The 15,461-nt window shown below is 38.8% G+C and overlaps 1 protein-coding gene across 5 annotated transcripts in view; it reads right to left on the minus strand.

Moving 5' to 3' along the window:
* Nucleotides 1-10,280, minus strand: part of trim44 (tripartite motif containing 44) — a 43,817-nt gene extending 33,537 nt beyond the window's left edge. For 4 of the 5 annotated variants that reach the window (XM_068313108.1, XM_068313105.1, XM_068313107.1 and 1 more), the window contains exons 1-3: nt 10,054-10,260; nt 8,845-9,469; nt 5,626-5,703 (exon numbers count right to left, since the gene is read on the minus strand). In XM_068313108.1, the coding sequence (XP_068169209.1) occupies nt 5,626-5,703; nt 8,845-9,429 (663 nt within the window). In that variant the 5' untranslated portion in view covers nt 9,430-9,469; nt 10,054-10,260. Of the gene's footprint in view, nt 1-5,625; nt 5,704-8,844; nt 9,470-10,053 lie in introns of all 5 variants that reach the window. The other variant, XM_068313106.1, reaches the window with a different exon arrangement.
* Between the last annotated feature and the right edge of the window lie 5,181 nt (nt 10,281-15,461).

Consider the following 15,461-nt stretch of genomic DNA (forward strand, 5'->3'; position numbering starts at 1 on the left):
TTACAGTTCTGTATCTGAGTAATAAAAAACATGGCAAATTACTTAAAAGATCAGGTTTGTGTCCAGTTTGATTTCACTATAAATTACATAATTTTGCACATGTTGCTATGCAAGGGTTTAGACTTCAGAAAGACAGCAATTTACATAAGTCATAAATAACAAGACCACCACAGAAGAACACTACAACATAATGAGAATAGATTTACTGAATTGTATCATCTTAAGCATTTTTGTATGGCATCAGTCTCACTAATTTCATCACAAAATCTCCCAATCTCCAGGACCTTAGAGCCCCCTGCTCTTTAATTAAGTCCCTGCGGCCTCTGTGGCAGTGGGAGTCATGATCCTGTATCAGTGTGCTTTTTGTTTGTGGAACAGGAGCCTACTGCCCTTGGACCTTTCGCTCAGTGAAAGAGAAGAACAAAGTATCCATGCATTATAATATTAATTTGCATTGCAGCAAGCTGTGGCCATGGATGAGGCTTCAGGAGACACCAAAGGAAAGTGCTTACAAGGGCAGAGTATGGACACGGGATAACAGACAGAGCACAAGCACCAGCAAAGCCAGGACATTATCAAAAGGCACAAAAAAAACTGTCTTAAGCTATCTATTGTTATCCGTGAAATTCAGGACAAAAATGATGGACCTAACTGCCTTTGTCAGTTTAAATCCTCTGTATGCATTTTAATCTTAAATCCTGTCCTCCACTGTGTAAATTAAAACAAAAAATGTCAACGTGAACTGTGATTTCATGAATTCATGAACAAAATGTGAAAAGTCTCAAAGGTGGGATCAACATTAGAATTCAGGTCCTGTAACTATTTTGAGCTCCAAAACCTTCTCAGGAATTTCTCCATCACTTCATCTGATTACAATAAACCACTTTAGAAGAGTTAACTTCACACAGTAGTGTACTTGTGTGACTGGATATCGAAAAGGTTGTGCTACTCATTGGTGCTGATAAGAAAAAAAAACTGTGGAAAAAAAGTCTCATGGGAAGAAAATGTCAGTGAAAACAAAAAACAGTTTGGAAAGATATCAGAACACACTGGTATGAAAAAATTGCATAACAAATATCAAAGTAGTGTCAGGTTTTAATTTCAATCTCTCTAGAAGCACAAATACTTAATGATGTAATGCTGTTGTTTCTGAACAACAGCATTACATCAAATTATTTCAAAAATGACAATATTATGATGTCCATGACTTTAATATTTTAAGAATTAATAAAACAAAAAAAGCAGTGAGGTTTTAGTTGTACAGACCTTTTCATACTACATCCTGAAACTAAAGGGAGGTGGTGAAAAAATGCAGAAAATACATACTTTGAAATGAGTCAGTAACTGAAAATATTTTATGGAATTTTGATGCGACTGGAGTTCAAACTTAACTTTCTTCAAATGTTCCTACAACTCGAGTAAAGTCAGCCCTGATGCTTATTCAGAAGTCTATTTTGTGTGAGGCCTAAAAAGCATCAATAGAACATTAGGGATAAATGGATTTGAACTGTCCTTGCCCTTGGCAATAGTGGCCCCATTCCAACCGAACGCTACTCTTCTCGCTCTCTTATATACACCCCTTTAACTGTTTTAGAAATGACATTTTCTGATGCAGTATCCATTCATCCCTCTATCCCACCATCCCACCATCCATCCATCCATCCACAAAGTAAAGGGTGCCGGCTCTTTTTTCAAAAATGATACGAGTTTCCATTTTGAGGGGAAGCATGAAGGATAAAAATGAGACGGGGGCCTTTGGTTCTCTAACGAGAAAGTCTCAATACCTAGCAGTTCTTCATCGGTTTTAAGAGACACAATGTCAGCCAAGCTACCTTCTGGGGAATGATACAGAGTAATTCAATTAAAATGCTGTGCTCGGAGACAGAAAGGCAATGACAGTCTTAAAGAGCAATGGGATGGGAGGAGGGGCCAAGAGGAGGGAGGGAAAAACAGGATGAGTCAAAGAAAGGCAAGTAAAACCATGATGAGTAAACCTAACAGCAGTAGCCAAGTCTTTTCATGGCACTCCTTTCTGTTCCTCAGCCCCAGCTCCATAAGACAGCTTTAATGTGTCTGCTGCTCTTGTACATTTTATGAGGTGAGGAAAATGGATGTTGCTGGTGCGCACACTCTCATTTTTGACTGGGCTTCAGTGGCATCACTGCTCCTAGATATCTGCCTGCTCTCTGTGTACAGCAGAGAGCTGCTTTACAGGCAGTTTTTTTGCCAGGCAGGGTGCCCTAAAATACAACCTGCCTGGCAAAAAGGGTGTAAATAAAACATGAGTGTGAAGTAAATATGTTGTGGTCTGGAGCCACTACATGCTTTTTTTTTGTCTTTTCCAGCTCCCTGGCAATGCAAGCTGATTGGCTGAATGACAGTATGCATCTAGGGCCCTAACGTTATGCCTCTAGCACTCCATTATGTATGCAGCCTCATCACTGTTTTTTGCATTATATTTCATTCCCCTGTGGAGAACGAAGATATGAGCTTTGAGAGATTAAAATCCCTACACCTGCGGAAAAGCACATAATTAAGCAGGCTAGACTTAATAAGAAAATACTTAACAAGGGTTAAATCTTTGCAATCACCCTTTCCATTCTCAGGCAGCTGCTCACATCTCTTCTCTTAAGTCTTTTACCAGGTAATTTCACCTTTAACTTCTGCCTGTCAGTCTCCATCTTTAACTTCTGCCTGTCAGTCTCCATCTCTTTTCAGCACCATCTTTCTTTCATCTTTCACACAGTACCTTGCAAGTGAGCAGGTACAGTAAGTGAATTTAGCAAGACAACCTGTACCTCTACAACAGAACTGTACATAACTAAATGTTCAAGATTTCCTGAGGGCAGCATTGATATTTGAGCATGATAATAATCATCAACTCAGCTAAGGTGCTGCAACTTGCAGGCCAGTCAAATTAAGCATCTGCATTATGCCACTGTTATTTGACTGCGGGTCATATCTCTACTAGTGAGATTCCTACATACTACTGCTCTCCAGTGGGTTCAGACCTTGTATATGCAAAGCATAAGGCAGAGCAACTGCTGCAGCAATGTTTGAGTAGCTGCAGCCACATCTCATCGTGAGAATCAGGTGTAAATTTGTGATCCTGCTACTCACTGTTAGAGCTCTAACTGTGTGTGGCAGAACATGCCTTCATTTATTTCCATGATGGAAATAAAGCCACTGTTATCAAGATTGAATTGTCGTGAACATTTTGTGTGCAGCTTTTGTGTCAGTTGGTATCAAAACAAAGGTGAGTGCATGTAAAAAAAACATTAAGCACTCTGCTTTTCAGATGCCACCCTGACGAAGGTCGAACAGAGCGGTTGAAATGACGCTGTGATTTGTTTTGTGCTTTTCTTGTTCGTTTTTGAATGAAATGTTTTGGGAAAAACAAAAAATAAAACAAAATAAACAAATGTGAAAAATCTGCTCACTGTAATGCATTCAAACATAACAGTGAATGTTGAAGAAAACTTTGTGAATTGCACAGTTAATTCATTATTGAGGATTTAAGGAGTTCTGGGCTGTAACATTCTGAAAGGTGACTTTTGTTTCAGTAGAGCATACTATACTCTAAATTAGACAACATCTGGCCACTACATCCCAAATTGAACAGGTTACATCAGCTGTAGTCTGAACATGACGACTCAGTAAACATACAATGATGCCACCACACTTTGCGTAGAATTATATCTGCAGACACCAAATAAATTAAATATTTGATCTGTGGAAGAGGTGGCAAAATAAAAACAGAGATTGGAATGATTGGCTCCCAGGATTAGTACCCAGTGCTTTCATGACATAATCTGTCTCTAATCCCTCTCTATCTCATTCAAGGCTGCAGTGTCTCTATTACTGTGGTGTTTAATACTCTAAGTTGTGACTGGCAAATGAGTGGTGGCTCATTTTTTTTGTTGTCTGTTGTGGCTCCCATGGTTTTAAACCAAGTTGAATCAAACCCCTAAGGGGGTGTGGTAGGGTGTGGTAGGATTTTAATGTAATCAACAGTGCTTGGCTCAGCTGGGCTTTACAGCCTGCAGTGAATGCAGCCAGGCACTAATCTGGGACTGCATACTGACTCAGAGGCTAGAGGATGCCAGTTTGATGGAAGGGGATTTATAGCAGCTCTGATGAGAATGAGAAGACAGCATAGAGAGACAGTACAAAGGTGAAGCTGGAGAGAAGTCAGAGAGAGGGTATTATCAACACTGGGAAACAACGAGGAGCTGGGATATTTCACACCTTACTGTGTGACTACAGGACTTATTATAACCAAATCACAGGGGACTGTGGACAGACCAACCACTTTTATCGACATTGATTTTGACTTATCTAAACAAACTGTGTTTTATAACATATTAACAAGATGATGAAGCTCAGTAAAGGTTCAGTAAAGGAGAGAAGCTTGAGTTCTGAAGGTGTACATTTGTATTTATACAGTATATTTAGTGAGGAAAGCATTTTAACAGTTTTTACTTTCTGACATTTTGAGAGTTAATTTATTTTACTGATCATTAAACTAAATACTGAAAGAGATTCAGGAGCTATCACACTAACTGGGATTATAAGACCAACTATGAATACCTGATTACCATGCTAAGTTTGATATCTACTGTATGCATCACAAAAAATAATTGTCTTTAACAACACAGTTGTTTCTCTATTTTCTGTTGATCATGGTATTTCATCTTGTAATTTAGACCACAAATCTGGCCGTATTCCTTGCGTCTTATCATCAAATTGGAAAAACAACGTATCACAATCCCAATGGAATAGCTGGAGTATAACATTGGAATAAATGGTTTTATTGAATCACGTTTTAGACATGACCAAAGAATAAATTACAATTTCATTGTCTATGAGAAACCAGAACTGGGGATGGTCTGGGACCTGAGTGGAAGGAAAAACCATGGACCAGGAAGAGAAATATAGACTTGCTTTTAAAATATAAAAATGGACCCACGGGGTCTGCGGTGTCAATTTGACAAGCTGACTGAGGCTGCATGGCCCAATTATGGAAGAGATAAGACTTCCCTCAGAGGCAGCCCTCGAGTCCATGCCCACAAGCCTTAAGGCAACCAGTATGTATCCTATGACAATGGACTATTCAATTAAAATGAACCAGACAGTGGGCAGATTTGACATTGTACTGTCTTTTCCATCATCATCATCATCATCATCATCATCTATTTGAACATAAAAAACCCACAAAAGAATTTAAGTAATAGCAGCAAAACTAACCTTCACTCTTTATAAAGCTGTGTGCTTTCTTCGGGAAAGTATGCAGTAAAATATGTTTGATATATTTTCGTACATGAGATTCTTGAAAGAAATTCTTCAGCTAATTCGATCAAACACATTACGAAGACATAATTAAAACCAATGTAAGATGTAGAAAACATACCGACACTCCTTCCAAGGAGGTCAAATGCATTCTTACTGCTGCAGAGAAATTCTAATTTCATTTGATAATGGCTGGTTGGAGCTCATTACTTAATGAGAAAAGATGAGTGCAAATCATATGGGATACATTTACATTTTCTTTAAAAAATATTGTCCTTATTGTATAATTTGTACTCAGACTAGACTCTTTGTTCTGCATGCTTGAGCTCCACTCACCTCAGGGTTGGTCCATTTGGTCTTGATCTTCTCAGCCATCTCTTGTGTACAGCCCAGCAGATCATAACCCTGCTTGTTCTACAGTTGGAGTATACAAACAAACAGTTAAAAAAGGCTATGATGCTAATTAAAAACAGCATAATCAGAGAGATGCTTTCCATGTGACTCACAATATATTAGAGAGATCTTGAACTAATTAGCCTTCATATATTGTGCCACTAAATTCAATTCTTCAGAAGCAAATGGAGTACAAATAAAAACACATACAAAAGCTTTGACATGATGTGTTTACAGTAGGTATTGACCAAAGGTAGATTTTCACTGGTCAATACAATACTGAATGTATGCAACGTGGAAAAATCTAAAAAAATCTATTTATCACAATTTACAGTCTTTGACTATATTGAAAGCTTGATAATTATTGAACTAAATATCAGTCAAAGCAATAAATGTCTATCAAAATATATATATATTAAAAAAATAATAGTAATTGTAATTCCAAAACAGCCTTGTGAAGTCCAACATCAGCAACATGAAACAAACTTGACAGATATAAAGTTTAAACAATGAATGTGCAGAACAATGTGCGGTGATGGTAAATCACATCATTACTCTCAGAGATACAGCATTCTTTCACATGCATACACTAATGCAGATAGCACAATATAAGCTAGTTAAATTTAGAATAAATAATTTCGCCTTAGGATGTGTGTGTGTGTGTGTGTGTGTGTGTGTGTGTGTGTGTGTGTGTGTGTGTGTGTGTGTGTGTGTGTGTGTGTGTGTGTGAGAGAGAGAGTGAGTGACTCTCTTTGTCTCTCATCAATCCATATATGGTCCTGATGTAACAGTAAGCAAACCAAATGTGCCGCTCTACTTTCTTTTTAAGATGTACAGCCACGGGGAAGAGGACTAAACTCTTAGCCTGTAAATTACAGCCAGCATTTCATGACAGTAATTACCACTGTAGCTAAATGCACCAGCGTTGTGTGGTGTTTTCAAATGAGGTCTTGATAAAATTTCCTTATTGGTTTATTTTGTATTCACACAAAAAAGCATTGATTGTGCAAAATTCTACAACTAGGGACTGATTCTTGACAATCATATTAATCGGTCCACTGTGCATAAACACAGAATATGGTGAGCGTAATGATCATGAGTGTTCCCACAATCCAATGCTATACTAACCTGGAACACTGGACCAACTGCAAGGCTGCACTGGAGGACTGGTGACTCTCTAGAGCACAGCCCGCTGGTTTTTTGCACGCACCAAAATTACATTCCCCACAAAGCAACGGCAGCGAAAGTCACGGCAGCGCAAGGCTTTGAGTTTCAATGACGATCACTAGGGCGGCACGGTGGCGCAGTGCGTAGCACTGTCACCGCAAAGCAAGTCGGTTTCGGGTTCTCAACCCACTCCGTGCAGAGTTTGCATGTTCTCCTCGCATCTGCGTTGGTTCTCTCCGGGTTCTCCAGCTTCCTTCCACCCCCAAAACATGCGCTTCAGGTTAATTGACCGGTCCGAAATTGACTGTAGGAATGAGTGTGTACATGGTTGTCTGTGTCTCTGTGGTGCACTGGGCCAGAGTTTCCCTGCCTCACGCCCTAAGCCAGCTGGGATAGGCTCCAGCTTCCAGTGACCCGCGACAGCAGATGAAGGGATCATGACAATGGATGGCTGTTGATCAGCAGTCAGAGCGGAGGTTGAATTTAGCCACTCCCTCCTCAAAACTGGCTTACAGGAAGGTGGACGCTGAGAGCAGGGGGTTTCAAGCCAGGTGGGAGTCAGAATTTATGTTCAGAGAGGTAAAAGGTAAACCTGTGTATGTTCTGTTAAGTTTGCACGTTTCATCCCCGACACATTGCCCCAGTTGTGCATTCAAACTGCTAGGACGCTCTATGTTTCGTAACACAGACGTGTGTGAACAGTTGTTCTCTCTGATGAAGCTGAACAAAACATCACACAGGAGCCATCTGACTGATAAACACCTTCACTCCATCCTGAGGATTTTTTCAGCTCAGAGCCTGATCCCTGAATGAACCCTGACCCTGGACATTCATGAACTTGTACGAACGATGAGACACCATTAAATATCAGGGTCAGACAAGTGAGCATCACAAAGCAGTAATGTATTTTCAGTTTTAAACTCAGTTAAATTTTTACATTTGTTTCTACAATACATGATGTCTCTTTAAAGGAAGTATTGTTTTTTTTTTGTGCCATAGATTTTTGTATTTTATTTATTCATATTTATTTCAGTTCAATGGACTCAGGGAAAATTGCAGATAAGAGCCATGAGAAAGGATGAAACTGATTTTTTTTTTTTTTTTAATTTTACTATTTCAAAGCAGTGATTGGTAGGATCGTAGAGGAGCACAATAATTTTTTTTTGCATTTTTTACATTTTTTTGCACATAATGGGTTATTATTTGTGTATGTACGATATTATTATTGTTCATGCAATAATGCATTCACAATAACAAATTATCAGTTTATAATGCATGCAATTTCATTATAAATTTATCTTGATATAAAGGAACATATTTTGTTTTTAAATTACACTTATGTTTTTGCTGTTTGCCTGTTGAAAAGGTTTCCCTTGAAGATACTGACAAAGCCATAACAAAATATTAATTTTTTTATTTAATCATTAAATAATATACAGTGTGTTAGCTCTTCGATCAAGAGGATATGTTCATTTAAATATGTTTTAATAAACATGGAACCAGTCCAGCCCTCGGCTTGTAGCAAATTTGTTTTTTTGGCCCTCTGTGTATTTGACTTTGACATCCCTGCTCTTGAGCAATTAAGTCTACTTTAGAAAAGCCATTTGGGAAACCAGGAAAGGTGAAGCGACATGCGGAGCCAGGCTGAATGAATGTGGGGATTAATATTAATCCCCACATAATTTAAATAAAATAGTTTTATTTTATTTAAATTATTTATGAGGCTATGTTATTAAATCAATTTATTAATGAGGTCATGTGGGTGGTCACAAGACATTTTAATGTTTAAAATATTTAAAAGAGCTCTTAAAGAGCCCGGGTGCACAGGCCATACAGCTACTGGCATAAGCTCTGAATACATTTCTATACACATGACAGAGGTTCAGATGTTGTGGAATGCACCACTATGATTAAGTATAGTAAAGGGGATACAGATCACACATCGCTGCTTTACTTTATAAATGTCTATAAGCCATGTTTGAATGTATGACTCACTTTCTGCCACAGGTAGGCCTCATGCAGGGTGATGATCTCATGCTTGCGGTGCTCACCCTGCACAGCACAAACCACACAAATGATCTTCTCGTCTGTTTTACAGTAGAGGGAGCCTTCCTGTCCATGTCCCTTGCAACGTAGTCTCTCCACTGTTACAGTGTCCCTCTTCCTAGTGTCTTTAGAAGCCATGGTCTCCTGCTCAGCTTGTGTAGCTCCAGCTCCATCACCCTGCTCAGTATCTAGCTGCAACACATTCTGCAGTCCTTTTCTTTTCCCAAAATCATCACCTGGATAAGCATCAGCCACTGGCAAATCATTCGTGGCCGCACCAGCCTCATTGTCAGCTCCTCTCAACTCTCTTTCGGTGCCAAGTAAGCTAGGTTGTGTCACATCATGGTTATAAAGCATGAGCCGGTGATTTGTTCTGCTGGTATGCCTGTCAGCATGTACAGAGCAGAAGGCAAAACTACAGGTGTAGCACACTTGAGTGGCTGGTTGAGCCTCATCTGGCTCGCATGCATCACATGACCCATCCATTGGTGGCAGCTCCTCAGTTCCATCTTGGGACTCCCCTTTGTGGTCCATGATGAATGATTATTAATGTGGAGCAAAAAGAGCAGCAGGTCTTGTAGGAGACACACAGAGAACAGGTTATTATTAGCTCTGACCTTCTGTTAACAGTCCTTACATTTGCACAAGGGAAAGTCCAAGATCCTCTGGACTAATCCCCTCTGATATAATATTCCCACAACAGATGGAGTATGGGGGTGACTGCAGACCTCAAGTTCGTGACAACGTAGAGACACAAGCTACACAAAAATGCGTGATTTTGCAAGGGCAATGAAAGCAGCAGTTTCTAGACGGACTATGTGTGCAAACACGCTCACTTTGTTTACTGACTCAGAGAGGAAAAGTGCTGAGTGAACAAAACACCCACACTAACTACCAGTACTCCCACCTCCCTCTATGTCATTGGGCCCTGACCTTTATAGGAGCTATTCACCCCCCTAACGGGAAGAAAAGAGAGCCCACAAGCTGTTCTCTTTTTCCCAGGAGCCTTTCTCTCATGTGCTTCTGTACTTTTCCACTGCTGAAAACAACACCGGGTAGAAAAACTGCTGTGGAGTACATTCCCTTCACTTCTCTGCTAGCTCTTACTCTTCCACAAGTTCTCTCACTCATCTCTTCCCTTTACCCTAGCGGGCTTACCGGTTCGCAGCTCCCTACAGTCTCCTTATGGGTCTCCCTGCGCTGCGGCTGGTTTGAGGTAATGCGGAGTCAGTGCGTGAGTTAGCCACACGGCTAACTTCCTTAGCACATCCGCTGTGGGTTCTAGTTTACCTCACAACAGAAGGTGGGCTCGTGACGTGTTTACTTCCGTGTTTTCATCAGGTGTCGTCCCTTTTTTCTACTTCCTGTTTGTGGTCTAGTGCGCGTGAACGTCAGAGACGATCAGAGGGAGGAGAGACAGACCCGTCTGACGACCGGAAACACGTGGGCAGTATAATCACAGTTAGAACCGCCCCCACCTCCACGTGTTAATTAATTCATTTTAAGGCAGCAAGTGTTTGATGAAGTTGGTTTCAGCAGAGTAAAAAAATATTTGAAAACAACCAAGAACGTCTTATTTATTATTTCTTTATTTTGTTCCAGAGATGGATAAAGACTGCTGCATCCTTTCTCTCTCTCTTCATTTTATCGATATTATGATAATATGCATTTGCTGAAAGCATATTCCACATGAAAGATTTCCAAAATGAAGCAGTACCACCATCATTCTACATACAAACTGTTCACTCCTTATGAACGCTGTAAGCTATCTGCTAAAAAAATGTTGCAAGCATTCTGAGCACATGCATATTAGGAGCTTATCTTATGTAAAATTTGCATTGCTCTGGATTTGTGGATTGGGATGAAAATCATATTCACATTAATATCAATTTTAATGAATCCATTGCCGAATAGAGCGGCTTGTGAAAACTGAAATGTGAGATTTATCTCTCCTAAAATGGATGTAGTGATGTCCCTGTGGTCAAGTCTGCACATGATTTACCTATTTGCTCTGATGATTAGAGGATGGTTGTTATTCATTTCAAAACCTCTGTTGTTTGAGGGATCTGTAAAGATTTCCTCAAGTCATTAATAACTTCCCTTATCAACAGTATTCCCTTCAGTAAGCATTTGTTCTTTCTTGCTTTATTAGTGATTAGTTTATCTCGCTTTCCATTAAACAAATAAATATGGTTTAAACTGAAAAAAATAAGCATTTCACTTCACATTTTTTCTTTTTCTGTAATGAATCCAAATACATTGAACAACCCATCTATCCATATTCCTGTAGATGTGGTGACAATACTCGTCTTGTCTACAGGCATTTCTTGCACTTTGCAAGTCACAGGTGTTGCTAGAGCCCATCTCAGCTGAGTATGGGCGAGAGGCGGAGTACACCCCGGACACGCTCCACAAAGGGGCTGCCCGCCACTCTTACCGCCCTATGCATGCCTACAGGCCCCCCTGTGTGTGTGTGTGTGTGTGTGTGTGTGTGTGTGTGTGTGTGCGTGCGTGTGCGTGTGCGTGTGCGCGTGTGTGTGTGTGTGTGTGTGCATGTACTTGTGCTACAGGAGCCTGTACAAACTAACATGTATACATTCGTTTGCAGTATTAACTACCTAGAGTGTGCTCTTAATTTCCCTTCAGACCAGTATATAAAATTAAATTTTTTTAATTTTTTTTTAAACTTCATACAGAAAGGACTTGAACCCGGAACCTTCGTGATGTAAGGTAACAGTGCTACCGTGCATTCCTCCAATGAAAAATAGTATTGAAAATTGAGAAAAAGAAAATATTATTTAGAGACAGAGCAGTAAAGTAAGATAATCATTTATCCGTTCCACAGTGGGAAAATTTTCAAATAGGTTATTATAAATAAACAGTAGAATAAAGAAAACTCATAACATAACTTGTTTTAGTGCTTTTTTACTTGTTTATTATGGACATGATTATGTCTTGTAATAATAAGGCAGATCAAACAAACTTGATCTTAATCTGCATCTCTTTTCGGTTTAGGAATCTGTCCTCCAGAAGAGGTGGCAGATGTTGCTGGGAAAGGACTGGGATTTGCTAACACTGCTGCCCTTGTACCCTGGATAAGACCCCAAGTTTCTACTGAAACTTGTTTTGAGATTTTTTAAGGCGACTTGAGGATTTCACAAAATGCACAATGTATGAAAATGTAATTTGTTCAAATGCAGTGATTTATGTTTTAATTTTAATCATAATTGCAAAAGTCAAAATACAAATATCATCTGGGGGTTGGGGGTTGGATGAAATGAAACTGTAGTACTTTTCTTGAGGGGAAAGCAAGTATAAGCATTCTGCTTATATCACAAAACACAACCCCATTTCCCAGTGAGTGCATGAGTAAGTTGAAAAGCAGCTATAGCAACATGAATTATGAACCACAAGGCCAAATGTAGATGTATCCATTATCTTAGTACAGAAAATATGCTAGGTCAGATAAAGATATGTAGACATATTAGCATTTTTAATACTGGGTTTTAATAGGGTGTGTGTTGAATATGATATCCTTTTTCCTCTTCTGTGAATGTTCTTACCCTCAATAAACAACAGTAAGACAATGGGATGCAATTGGAGAACTGCAGAGAAACAAAGCGGGATGAGGAAAAAGCTGCTGTCTGTAGAGAGACCTAAAGAGGCTATTGAGCCGATCTTCACACAAGTAGTATTGGCAAATCATTGTTTTCTGTTACTCTACTGTTGATTTGAATGGCACCCCATAAATAACAGTGAATCACATTTCAAGTAAGCTTTTAGCATTCGCTCAATTGGGTGATGCTTTTTTGGAGTTCTTTTATAAATTGCTGTTATGTTAAGATTTTCACAAATAAAGATGTATTGTTAGATTCTCACCACAATAAAAAACAATGAAAATATACGTATCTACTTGGCAAAAATCAAACTTAACTTAATATGAGATTCACTTAAATCAAAAAAGTGTATCATTCAAAACTGTAAATCTTCTCAGAATTTATAATGTCCTAGAATTCAAATTCTTTATTTGGGGGCCTTTAGCAGGTATGAGATTAAAATGTGATTAATATACAGTTAATTAATTACAGGATTTACAGGACGCAATTAATCGTGAGTGGCAAGTCAATGCGCAAGCATTTTAAATTTGGCCTATTGAGTGCAGTGGCACATCACTTCCTACCTGCGCCACTAGTCAAAAGCAGAGTGACTGACAACAGAGATGGAGGCGACACAGGAGAGCGAGGCAAGCCCATTTGGACCTTTGGGCGGAAAGTTTATTTACAAAAAGAACAAAGACGGGACTATCAACAAAAACGCAGTGATTCTGTGCTGTAGACGCCTCCGTCAGTCTGCCCCAGAGCAGCTGTGGCTACACACGTAGCTTACCATCACCAAGTATGAATGAGGAGTGAATGAATAATGGGTCCGATGTAAAGCGTCTTTGAGTGTCCAGAAAAAGCGCTATATAAATATAATCCACTATTATTATTATTGTTATTATTATTATTTGTAACTTTTGTAAAAGAGAATTTTCTTATCACCGACGCAGCTCCAGCTTAACGTATCATTTAAACACAGAGTTGAACGTTAGCTTACCCTTTTGAAGGAAGAGCCTGTTGGCATCTTGCCATTGATGTTGCCTTATTTAGAGGCATGTTATACTATTCATTTTGAATTGCTGTATTGAATCAGCTTTAGTATTCGTTTTGATTAAGAGTCTGCTTATTTGAGACTCAGCCTTATTTTATTTCTGAATTTTATTTATTTTATTTAACTGTATTTGTATTGCAATTTTGAGAAATGCACCGGGCCTAATTGATTTGCTGATGTGCTTGGCCTTTTTTCTTTTGAATTTCATTTATAAAGGACACTTAACCAATAAAAATGTGGATTTCAAATCTTCTCTGCTTGGTGCATTCTATTGATTAGTCATACACTACAATTTTATAATGTTCTAGAATTCAAATTCTTTATTTGGGGGCCTTTAGCAGGTATGAGATTAAAATGTGATTAATTAGATTAGTTAATTTAAAATCCTGTAATTAATTAGATATTTTTTAATTGCCTGACAGCACTAGTGTATATATATATATATATATATATATATATATATATATATATATATATATACACACACACACACATACATATATATATATACATACACTGTATATATACTGTATGTATATATACTGTATATATACTGTATATACACTGTATATATATACTATATATATACTGTATATATATATATACTGTATGTGTTATATACTGTATATATGTATATGCACACACACACACACACACACACACACACACACACACACACACACACACACACACACACATATTTTTATTACACGATAATGATACTGAAATCATCATCACTGAAAATGAAAAATGGATTCGACATAATAGTTGGCTGCATTATTTCAAATGCCTCAGTTCCAACTGACACCACTGACAGCTGTGAGTAGTGACTTTGTGTTTTGGGACTGTATGTTATTGTGAACAGATATTGCAGAAAAGCCATGAAGAATTGTATTAACATTTAGCTTTAAATAAATCTCATAGAATTCAAGTTCAAAGGTCAAAGTCACTGTGACCTCACAAATAATCATTTTGGCTAAAAATATTCATAGACTAATTGTGATAACATTTCACACAAGCCAAAAAGGATGAATAATAAACGAAAGGTCAGCTCCACTGTGAAATAATGTTCTGCAAAAACAATTTTCTGGTTATGACACCAATTTCACGTTGTGATCAATCTGTGTAATTACAGAGTCATCTGATACTCATTGGCCCACGTATTCTTTCTGATTTGCTCATATAGTAAGAGGAACATCTAAAATGGCACACTCATTTTCTGGATGTCACAATGCCTGTGAAATGATTTCTTTCTATCTCATCCTTTGATCCATTCAGTTTAATATCATTTGGAAAGTTTGAAATCGTTGAATGATGAAATTATGTAATCCCCATTCAAGTTAGTGGAGGGGATAATCAGCTGGTCAGCCACTAGAAATCACTTGCCCAAACCTGTGGAAGCCACTCAAGGGATTCATTTGTACCTGGGAAATGGACTGTTTTTGTTTCATACACCTTGGAGTGTGGCCCCATGTTAGATACTACATGCAATTTTTCCCTTAACACATCTGTGTCTTTAAAACAGTAACTTTGTAACAGCCGCAGCTCATGACTATTGTTTATATTGTGTATCCACCTGTGACCCTACCTCTGAGCTGCTGGCACTGCAATTCTCGAGGATGCTCCACCCTACCTCGTCAGTGCCAAATGTGGTGTCTCTGGGACTCCTGGCCACGCCCCGTCTCCATGCCCATCTCCTGATTGGTGTGCCGTATTCCTGACAGGCCCAAGCCCCGCCTCTTCACCTGACCTGGACTTTAAAGGCTCTGCAAGCCAGTCAATCGGGGCGACTGTCTGACTGTGGCAGCACGCCATTGAGCCTGTTGAACTGTGACCTTGTGTATTTTGAATTCATGTCTACCCCTTTGTTATGAACTGGTAGAGTTTTGTGTTCCATTTGAATATTTTAGTTAGTG

This window comes from Antennarius striatus, chromosome 4, assembly GCF_040054535.1.
Source record: "Antennarius striatus isolate MH-2024 chromosome 4, ASM4005453v1, whole genome shotgun sequence".
NCBI classification, from domain to species: Eukaryota; Metazoa; Chordata; class Actinopteri; order Lophiiformes; family Antennariidae; genus Antennarius; species Antennarius striatus.